Here is an 11,491-nt window from a genome sequence, read left to right on the forward strand (position 1 = left end):
TTTTCAATGTCATGGGACATGAAGGCTCTGGCTAGTGCATCTCCCCTCGGTGACTTCACACATTGGTACCTCAATTAATTATCACCACCGCGACAGTGCCAGGTTTACCATGCTGCATGCAGTTACCTCAAAGACCCAGTTCCCGATTAGTCTAGTGCGGCGAGCTAACGGTATCGCAAGAACTGCTCCGGAACCTAACTTCTCCCGATTCCAGACCAAGATGGTAGTCAACTCAGTACGCAGTCCCGCGTCGACATCGTCGGATGTAGTCGGCTTTGAAAGTTCTTCGGAGCCAACACCGTCTATCGATCGCCAATTCTCCTACTATCATCGTCCACATCCGTTTATTTTTACCATGTATTCACCAAGCTACAACCCGTACTACGGCCCGTCGCATCCCGGAGGACCGGTGTCGGCTCCGGGCCCTCCATATCCGGTATACTCCGCAGCGGATAGCTCCCAGGGTCACAGCACCAAGTATGGACCTCCTCCTCCCAGTTCGTCCGGGTATGGCGGTGGAAGTAGTGGCCACGGAGGCAGTTCCTATGGACCGCCTGGACCCCCATCAGGTGGTTACGAGTATCATCCCCCACCGCATCACCCTCCGCCGGTGTCGCATCCGATTCCAATCCACATCCACAAATCGAAGCCGAAGAAGGGCAAGGGAGCCGCCCTGTCTGCGCTGACACTGTTGGCGTTTCTGTACTTTTTGAACTTGCTGCAAAGCTGCTTGAAGGAGCACATGGACACGATGAATCCGACCGTAAGTAATAGGAAGTTTTTTTCTATGAAACCAACACAGTTTACATTCACCATAACTGAAGATTTAGCACGGAAATGATTTGAGCAGTTCCGTTTAAACTGCACATGGCATAAGTCGTTACAAACATATTTTAGCTCAAATTGAGTTGGATTAAAAATGAATTTAGGGTACATTGTATTCTATTGGAAGTGTCGTTGTTGTGAGAAATAAAATTGTGTTTTGTGATAGAAATTTAGTGGGCTATTTATTGCACATACTATTGCTGATAAGCTGTTGGGCCTTTTGGATGCTGTGGATATCATCTCAAGCACCGGTCTATTCTTACATTGTTTGATAGTTCAGAAAGCTTCTTACAAGCTGTTAGAGTTTTGAACAGTGATAATTCAACTCACGTCTTCCACCCTGAAACCATTGTTATACGAAAATGTCGATTATATTTTACTCTTCAGCATACTTCAAAAACTCCGGTTGGATTAACAATCTTTCGAAAGACAGTTTTGCTGGATCTCCACCAGAAACTAAGTCCATGTTAACAGATCACTGAACTGTCAGAGCACAGCTTCGTTACGTCATCTACCTAAAAGGCGCTTTGCATCAGGTCGAATAGGGTCCTGATGCACATATCAACTAACAATGTAGGAATCATAAATAGGAAAACCGCTATTATTGAGTTGCCTCAATAGCGTATCTGCTACGAGATTCCACAAAAGTGGGGACAAGACTCCCCCTTGGGGGCATCTACAAACACTCAATTTTCTAGTCGCTGCTTGATGCAATGTCGATTTGATGAATCCAATTGCAAATCATTAGAGATATATCATGAATGTCAAATGGTATCGAAAGGCACATTGTTAATGCCACTCTCGATATCTAAAAAAACACCCAAACAAGATTACTATCGAGCGAATGCATTATCGATATCTATAACAACCTTGTGTAAAATAGTTCAGAGTTGACTTGCCAGGTTGGCAGACATGTTGGTTCACATGGAGAGGCACGTTGGCCAGCTGAACATTACGTATGTGATGATGCACAATGCGTTCTAAGCATTTCAGAAGAAAAGAGATCAAACTAATAGGCCTAATGCTCTTTGCTTCTTTATACGACGCACGACCTACGTTCGGAACAAACTTTACAGTAATATTCCACCAAGATTTGGGGATATACCCTGTAGCAAAACTGCAAACAAGTGTTTTTTTCTTCAAAACGTGTTCGGGTCTCCAGTTAGCCTAGTGGTTAAGGCTATGGATCGCCAATTCAGTCGGGAAAATTTTCTCTACTCCCTGGGCATAGAGTATCATTGTACTTGCCTCACAATATACAAATTCATGCAATGACAGACAAAGAAAGCCCTTCAATTAATAACTGTGGAAATGCTTAAAGAACACTAAGTTGAAGCGAAGCTGGCCAAGTCCCAGTACGGACGTAGAGCCATAAAGAAGAAGAAGAAGTATTCGAAATAATCTAATCTTGTCTGAAGCAAAACAGGGTAAATCCCATCTGCCACTGGAGATTTGAAAGGAGCAAAGCTATTTAATGTCCACTCAATCGATTCTATAGTAAAGATAATTCGTGCCGATGCCAGAGAATCACTACAAGAAAAGGCATCAGGTTCATCCGAAGATGTAATATCCGCACATCCGGGGAAGTGTGTGCTGAATAAGCACTCCAGAACTTTCTCATCGGAGGAAGTAAAATCGCCATATGGCAAACGAAGTCCGTTCACTCGGAAATCCTTAGATTTCGCAAGGATTTTGTTTAACAAACAGGCTTCACTCAAACGGGAAACATTTATACAAAGGTTTGTTTTTTTCAGTTTTTTTTTTCAGGATCGTTCAGACGGGCTTGCGAGCCGACCTGAAAACTTCCGAACCAGCTGAACGTTTGCTGTTTCAACTCTTTCTACATTGTTACCTGAGCTTGGCCTGATCAGAGTTCCACCAAGGGGTTCCTCTTGTGGTCTTCACAGACCGTAGAGGACAAGCTTCTTCAAAGGCTGACTTACCTTACCGATCACAGCCTTAGTGACCTCTGCTGTTTATAGGAGTCTTCGCCATTCTGCTCGGTCCATGGCTGCGTTTCACACTCTGCCAAGAATCCGCAGATCGTCCTCCACTTAATCGACCCACCTAGCTCGCTGCGCACCACGTCTTCTTGTACCGATCGGATGACTCTTGACCATTTTAGTGGGGGTCATAGGCGCCAACTTAGGGGGGGCAAGCAAGGTTTTGCCCCCCCAATAATTGACGATTTTTCGATTTTCCCATACAAAAAATCAGAAAAATCAGGCTTTGCCCCAATAATTTGGCCAAGTTGGCGCGTCTGGTGGGGGTGCTTTCCGACATCCTGATGACGTGACCCGCCCATAGCCTCCCGATTTTTGCGGTGTGTACAATGGCGGTTGGTTCTCTCAGCAGCTGATGCTGTTCATGGGTCATTCGCCTTCTCCAATTCCCGTCTTCCATCTGCACTCCGCCGTAGATGGTACGCAGCACCTTCCGTTCGAAACTCCAAGGGCACGTTGGTCCTCTGCACGTAGGGTCCATTTTTCGTCAGGCTCTAGTTTAATTTAAAAACATTTCACTTAATACTTCACTTTTGCAAAAGAAAATAAAAAATGAATAACTCTTTTAAGAAAAACTAGAAAGGACGAGCAAATTCCTTTTAATTCTACTACTGTGCTTATCTTCGGACAGATAGGCCTATTTCGTCTGTGACTTACAGACTTCTTCAGTGTCAAGTGCTCGACGACATTTTTCGTGTCCATAGAGAACTACCGGTCTAATTAGCGTTTTGTAGATAGTTAACTTCGTGTGACGGCCAACTTTGTTCGATCGTAGAGTTCTGCGCAGTCCAAAGTAAGCTCGATTTCCCGCCAAAATGCGCCTCTGAATTTCTCTGCTGGTGTCGTTGTCGACGGTCACCAGTGAGCCTAAGTACACGAATTCTTCAACCGCCTCGATTTCATCACCGTCGATAGAAATTCGGGTTGGCTAGCGCGGTGATTCTTCCCTGGAGTCCTTTACCATCATTTACCTTGTCTTCGACACAATAATGACTAATGTACAGATGTTGGCTTTCTCGCTCTAGGGTCAATTTAAACGGCTAGTTTTGGATTACCCGACGTTTCGACCGGCTTTATTTGGCCTTTATCAAGGGAAAGGTTAAACCATAGTACAAAAAACGGTTGATTGATGTTTGCCTTAATAAAGGCCAAATAAAACCGGCCGAAACGTCGGGTAATCCAAAACTAGCCATTTAGATTGACCAAGAAAGCCAACATCAGTACACTAGTAGTATTCCAGTCGAAAATTACCTAAAACGATTGACTAATCCGATTCACCTGGCTTCATCCTTAAGTCGGATGTACGTTTCCGCCATCGTCTCAAATTTGCGAGCTATAATGTCTATATCATCTGCGAAAAAAGCGGCTGAACGGACTTCGTGAAAATCGTTCTACTCGTGTTTATCCCCGCTCTTCTTATTACACCCTCTAAAGCAATGTTGAAGAGCAAGCACGAAAGACCATCACCTTGCCGCAACCCTCTGCGAGATTCGAAGGGACTCGTGAGTGTCCCTGATACTCGAACTAAGCACATCACTCGATCCATCGTCGCCTTGATCAATCGTATCAGTTTATCCGGGAATCCGTACTCGTACATAATCTTCCATAGCTGGTCTCGATCGATTGTATCATACGCCGATTTAAAATCGATGAACAAGTGGTGTGTGGGCACGTTGTATTCGCGACATTTCTGCAACACCTGGCGGATGGCGAACATCTGGTCCGTTGTAGCGCGTTCACCCATGAGTCCAGCCTGATATTGCCCCACGAACTCTCTTGCAATCGGTGATAGACGGCGGCATAAAATTTGAGAGAGTACCTTGTAGGCAGCGCTTAGTAGTGTGATCGCGCGATAGGTCCCGCAACCCAACTAGTCGCCCTTTTTGTAGATCGGACACACCATATTTTCCATCCACTCCTCCGGTAATACTTCCTCCTTCCCAATCTTGGTAATGACACGGTGTAGTGCTCTCACCAGTGCTTCTCCACCGTGTTTTAGTAACTCGCTTGGTAGTTGATCTGCTCCGTATCCTGGCTGGTGCCAACTAGGAGGTAGGGATTGAAGTTGCATGACAAAAGGTTCAAGAACCTTTCAAGAGGTCTTAATTGCGTACTGGCCTTCACCAACTTTTAGGAGTTACTTCTTTCAAAACTACAATTTCCGAGAGATGAAGTTTCTAGGCGCGTTCGAAAGATTAAAATTGATCTTTCAGAACCTAGAGGTTTCATTTTGAGTTTTTTTTTACCTTTTGGTAACTTATAAGATAAAATAAATATGAATTTTTATTCTTCATTTGCTAGGTCATGGTAATGACGGCGGGAGCAACTCGCCGGAAGGACGTTGAAGAGGTGATGATAAGTGACAAAGATGAAATGGTCGGAGAGTACGATGCCAATGGTCCTGGCTATGCGGCCGTTGACGGTAAATACCATCTGCTAACTACTAGTGGCAACCGGACCCCAGAATTCGGCGGTGGCGGCGGTGGTAGCAGCAGCAATGGCGGCAAACATGTCTACCGGATAAGAAAAACTGGCAACTCTGGTCAAAGGCATCGCGATGAGGAAGGTGACGTTATCTATTATGATTACTACTGAAGAGTGTTGTGAGTGAATTTATAGGAAATATTACAGTGGAGAAGTGCTTAAGAATTAAACATTTTCAAAAAAAATAATAATCGAATGAATTCTTATTCTAGGTGGGTTTGAAGCAACATCAACACTAATCTTTTGATTTTAACCATTGAATTTAAGGTGAATTAGTATTTAATTTCAAAGCAACAAAAAATAAGGTTTCCAAATGTTTTATTGAATAGATCCTCAGTATTAGTAACGCAACCGTGTCAGTACGAGTATTGCATACTTTAAAGCATTTTAATGTGATTCGAATAAATTATTATGAAAGCATTTCAAAGATATCAGTAGTTTTCAAGCCACACATACCTTAATCCTCCCTCGCAAATAAAGGCATTTCCCCAAGCATCACACTACATGCACGCTTCTGTTACCGAGATTTCATTTGGATTCATGCCGAGGTCGGTCGGTTCTCCAACGTGTGACGGCAACGGTGAGATAATTGAATCAGACAAGAGTTAACCGAAGTTTCAACTGTTTTGATTATGTCCCGTTTCTCCACCGGAGAACCTTGCTGCAAGCGTTGCGTTGTTGCAGTGTACGCGCATCGAACGGTGTTTGTGAGGAAAGCATACACATAGGTACCTAGTCGGATGCACAAGTTTTCCTTTTCAAACCAACTTTGGCGGAAAAGAGTCACTGCGGCAGCATTTGGCTTGGAGGCAGTCAAGTTTCGAATGCAAAATAATATCCCGTAATGGTTGGTTGCGTACGATGATGCAGATCATGCAGGGGGAGCGAAACATCGTTCTGTGGAGCGTGGTATGCCTATTACCGACCGCAAAGACAGGTTTACTTGAGAATAAAAAGTAACTGGCAAGTGCATTTAAAAAAATGAGGGTTTTAAATTCATTTTCGATAAGAAGCTGTGTTTAAATAACTGGATATACCGAGGATTTGGCCGCTTCCACCGGTATTGGTCCAAATTATGAAAATGGGTATAATTCCAGATTGCCTAGACCAATCCGGAAGAGACCGATCCGAATGGGACAACGAACGACGGATCTTTTTCGTCGCTGCAAAAGTTGCACTGAAGACTAAGATAAAGGCAAGTAAAAAGGCCTGCGTTGAGGAGTACCAATGCGAATCCGTGGGGTGATGCCTACAGGATCGTTATGGCCAAGACGAGAGGTGCAATGGGTCCACCAGAGAAATGTACAGAGATGCTGGAGGGGATCATCGAAGGGCTTTTTGATTCTAGTCCGAGGTCTGGGGCTGGCCATGAGGAGAGGGTCACCGATGTGGAACTTGCGGAGAAAGCAAAGTCCCTTAGCGTAGGTAAGGCCCCTGGTCCGAACGGAGTTCCGAACCTGGCCTTAAAAGTAGCTATTGCAGAGGTGCCCGAGATGTTTAAGTCTGCTATGCAGAAATGACCCTAGTTCTATTGCCAAAGCCGGGGAAACCACCCGGAGACACGTCGGCATGTAGACCAATATGCTTGATCGACACGGCGGGGAAGGTGCTCAAAAGATCATCCTCAATAGAATGTTGAGGTACACCGAGGGTGAAAATAGTCTTTCGAGTAGCCAGTACGGCTTCTGGAAGGGGAGGTCGACCGTAGACGCTATCCTGTCGGTAACGGAAACCGCCGAGAATGCACTTGAGCGTAAGAGTAGAGGGATTCACTACTGTGCAGTAGTGACTCTGGATGTAAGGAATGCGTTTAATAGCGCCAGCTAGTCAGCTATTGCCGATGCACTCTTGCGTCTGGGGATACCCGGGTACCTGTACAAGATTCTCGGAAGTTACTTCCAGAATCGAGTACTAGTTTACAACACAGAGGTGAGTAGGAAGTGCTTTCACATAACCTCAGATGTCCCGCAAGGTTCCATCCTGGGTCCGGTGTTGTGGAATGTCATGTACGACGAGGTGTTGAGGTTAGAGTACCCAGTGGGAGTGAAGATTGTCGATATTAAGCTAGAAATCTACGGTGAGACGATCGAGGAGGTGATTGACTACCGACCACTCGATCAAGGTTGTGTAGGCGTGGAGAGGTCCAGGAAACTGAAGTTGGTTCACCACAATACTGAGGTGACGGTTGTGAACAACCAGAAGTCGGAGCAGCATGTTGGTGAGATAGTGACGCGTGGACTCGAAGAATGGCTAGTTCAGGTGCGGTACAAGAGGTGGTCCAGTATTCCGGAGTCGGCTTCGTAGGTCATGCCGGTGCCCTGCGGTCAAAATCGACCCTTGCAGCGATTAAGTGGCCGAGGAGAGAAAGTCCTTGCTGGCGTTGCTGTCGTGGCGTCGGTGTACTGGGTTGGATCCAAGTCCGCGGTTGAGAGGGGTCCCCGTTAAGGCATGAGGCAGGTGGAGACCCTGCTGTCAGAAACCTTCTGGTGCATCTGATAGGGCATGAAAGGTAGTGATACCCTTCCTTGTGGATAGGTGAGATCGGATTGCACATAGGCATCAGTTATTGATATCTGCAAAGCAGTTCGGCTCGGGCGGGGTTGACCCTGCCCGATTTCCGTGAACAGAGGGAGTGGTGAGGACTACTCGGGAAATTGGTTAAGTGCCAGCATGCTACCGGGATGGATTCTTCAAAGCGAGTCATCGATGTTCGTTGCTGCAGGCTACGCAGCTAACCTTGAGGGTGCGATGTGCACTAGCCCCTCTCTGAAGCAATGCCTTCTTGGTGGTTTCAGAGAGATGAAGGGGTTGGCGACCATAGGTATGTGTTTAGTGGGTCGAGGAATTAATAGTTACTTTTGTTGTAGAAGACGACCTTAACCCCACACTACCCGAACTTTCCTTTTCGGGTGTCTGTTGAGCAGTTTCTCCCCCTATGGCTTATAAGGAAGAAAAAAATCGGAAGGCTGGAAAGGGTAGGCAGGAAATCCTGATCGACGTACTCGTAGAGGCGTAGTGGATCTCAAGCTAAGCGTGACAAAAAGCGCAAGAGCGCCGTCAAGAACGACGCCCGCATTCCAGGAGTAAGTGCCCTCTTTTACAAAGGCTTCGTGGTCGCCAAGGTAAACGAGCGTAGCGTGGTCACCAATGTAAACGGGGTCTTTTTCTGCAGCTGATATGCGCTTCCGAAGTGGTCGATCGAGCAGTTTACACAGATGCTGAACTATTTGAAGACCGAACTAACAGGGTGAATACTGGCGCTAATAACGGGTGATTTCAAAGCCTGGGTCGAACCGTGAACCATGCGGCATGGAAAGGTTTCCTGGAAAGGTTCACGGTATACACTGGCCCCATGTCGACACGTCCTTCTGCGGAGAAACCGGATAAGGATAAGGGAGGTCAAATTGCGGTGCACACAGTACCTGTTTGTGATATTGTCTGTGCAGCGGGAAGCCGGCGTGGTGAAGACTCTTTCTCGCCTTCAAAGTACACAAGAAGTGGTAAGGCCGCTTAGGAAGCTGGAAGCGCCATCCCTTGGTGCCCTCTTAAAAAACGAGTCATGAAGTCCTTAATTATAAGATTAGGCAGCTAACTTGGGTGAGAACTGTACTCGCCCCTATCCTAAGGAAAACCTTCTGATGATCCCAATCCATTTACCGCTACGCTACTGTATCGGTTTCGTCGTATTTTCTTAGTCATTTTAAAACACATCATCATATATACAACAGAAAACCACCAAGAGAAACGCACAGCAAATTAACGAGCATGAAGACACACATAGTTCACTAACCACTATTACTTTATTAAATGTTAACCATTTAAGCCCTTCTTTCCATATTATAAATATTCAATAAATTAAACAAGTCACTTTAAATAAAACATTTCACCACAAAACATAAATTACAGCTAAAACCCGTCAACGGTAAGAACATCGGTGAACAACGAGGGCGTTGCTGATGCGACATCCGATGAGTACTGTCGCTTCTGATTCGGATTCTTATTACGGTTCTTTCCGCTGGAAGAAGTCTTCTTGTAACTGTAGGAATCGTCCTCTGCACTCAAAATCCCATCATTCTTCTGCAGGAACGGATACTGCGGACCTTGGTTCTCCTTGGTGGCACCCGATGACAGCACAATGACCTTTTTGGAATCGAAAATCTTTACCGAGTTGGTTGGAATGTGCTTCCCTGTAGATACACTTACCGTTGGGCTGCTCGTGGTGGAGTAGTCTCGAATGTAGTTCTGAAGAACACTCAGGAAGAACAGGAAGCCAATGAACGTCAGGATCGCTACGGAGGCACCCTTGAAGCGCGCCTTCCCGTATTTTCCGTATGGGATTCGATAAGGGATAGGTGGAGGTGGAGGGGGCGGTGGTCCCTGCCCTGGGAAGAACCCCGGAGCACTTCCACTGGCCCAAAAGCCTTCGCCTTCTTCGAAGATTTCTGGTCCGGAACCAGGCCCGTAAACTGGATATTTAATAAATGGTTCGTGGTGAATTCTCGAATTGATGGTCGCCGTAGTCGGCGGTGGGCCGGCTGTGCTGGTACTACCGATGGTAGCAAACCGTTGAAGAAGATGCTCTGCCATGATGACCGTCTGTTCCGGAACCGCTGTTCCGGTGATGTTTCTAGTGCTGCGACGCAACCGAAACTAACCATCGGAATCGACCGTCGGAAACATTTTACTTTCCGCAGTGACACAGCAAAGACCCTCGAGCTGTCAAGGTTCAGCAACGTCGGTACCGTAGTTCCAACAAAGAAGGGGCAAATCGGTTCCTGTGAAGTGGTTTTGGAAAATTGTCTCCAACAACATTTTTGTCACATTAGAGAGAGCATGAAAGGGAAAACAGTCGTAGGCAGCTGTTTAACCCGAGAAGCACCCATGCAGGTAGTAGGCGTGAAATTGATGAAATTATGACAAATCAGCTGAACGGCGCTCTTTACCATGGTTGCTGCGATCTGCGATTTAGACAGGGCGCTACATATTTGAGACTGTTTGCATTTAGCATTGTTTTTGTTTTTATTGTTGTTATGAAACATAGCATTCGTGATGCGTTTTTGGTTGTATGAACGATTGAATTAGTCGCATTTATTTGACGCACCAAAAACTAAATAAGACTGCACGAGATATAATAAAAAATGATAACTTCATCAAATTTTATTTTCACGAAATGTATGAAGAGCGCTTGGAAGAGGGTTTGTTTAAACACGACGTACATCGTTCAGGGGGGAAGGGGGTTTGGCCACAATATGCCTCTCAGGAATGGACGCCGATCGGTGCACCTTACAGCAATTTCACTGGTATTCCAAATCATTGTTTTGTTCTGTCTAAACAAAACTGAAATTCTGAGATTCCTTTTGTTATTCCGCCAGATAAAATCCCTTTTGAGACTTTCAAGCACGAATTCTTTCAAGAAACCCGTAAGCAATAGTTGTTCCGTCAATAATTACCGCTGAAAATTCGTCCAGCGATTGCCACTGAATATTCATGCAAGAATTCTCACTGAATTCCCTGAGAAAAATTCAGTGGGAACTTCCACCGGCGATTGCTCGAGGAATTCTTGTGAACTCCTGGAGGAACTCCCAGAGGGAACTCCTGGAGGAATTCCTGGAGGGAACTCTTGGAGAAATCCCCAGTGGGAATTCCTTAAAAAGCCCTAGTAAGAGAGCTCTCCAGCGAGGAATTTCTCCGGGAGTTCCTCCAGGAGTTCCTCTGGGAATACCTCCAGGAGTTTCTCCGGAATTCCTCCAGAAGTTCCTCCGGGATTTCCTCCAGGAGTTCCTCAAAGGGTTCCTGGAAGAGTTCCTCAAGAGGTTCCTCCAAGCATTACTCCAGGAGTTCTTCCGGGGATTCCTTGAGGAGTTCTTCCGGGAATAAATCTAGGAGTTTCTCCAGCCAGGAGTTCTTCCAGAAAATCCTATAGAAGTTTCTCCAGAAAATCCTCCAGGACATCCTCCGGGAATACTTCAAAGAGTTCCTCCAAGAATTCCACCAGAAACTCTTCCAGAAGTAGTTCCTCCGGAAACTCCTCCGGATGTTTGTTCCAGGAATTCCGCCAGGAGTTTTCCTGGCAATCCTCCAGAAATTTCTCAAGGGGTTCCTCCAGGAGTTCCTTCGGAAATTCTTCCACGAGTTCCTCAAGAAGTTACTCCAGGAGTTCATCAAGGGGTTTCTCCGGA

The 11,491-nt window shown here is 45.9% G+C and overlaps 2 protein-coding genes across 2 annotated transcripts; one reads left to right on the plus strand and one right to left on the minus strand.

The window, feature by feature from the left end:
* Window positions 1–220: 220 nt before the first annotated feature.
* On the plus strand, window positions 221–5,423 carry LOC115263864 (proline-rich antigen-like). The gene is made up of 2 exons (XM_029867217.2): window positions 221–763; window positions 5,130–5,423. The coding sequence occupies exons 1-2, from the start codon at window positions 221–223 to the stop codon at window positions 5,421–5,423; spliced, it is 837 nt and encodes a 278-aa protein (XP_029723077.2).
* Window positions 5,424–9,150: 3,727 nt separating this feature from the next.
* Window positions 9,151–10,385, minus strand: LOC109400058 (uncharacterized). The gene has a single exon (XM_029867219.2). The coding sequence runs from the start codon at window positions 9,897–9,899 to the stop codon at window positions 9,219–9,221; it is 681 nt and encodes a 226-aa protein (XP_029723079.2). The 5' UTR covers window positions 9,900–10,385; the 3' UTR covers window positions 9,151–9,218.
* Between the last annotated feature and the right edge of the window lie 1,106 nt (window positions 10,386–11,491).

This window comes from Aedes albopictus, chromosome 1, assembly GCF_035046485.1.
Source record: "Aedes albopictus strain Foshan chromosome 1, AalbF5, whole genome shotgun sequence".
Taxonomy (NCBI): domain Eukaryota; kingdom Metazoa; phylum Arthropoda; class Insecta; order Diptera; family Culicidae; genus Aedes; species Aedes albopictus.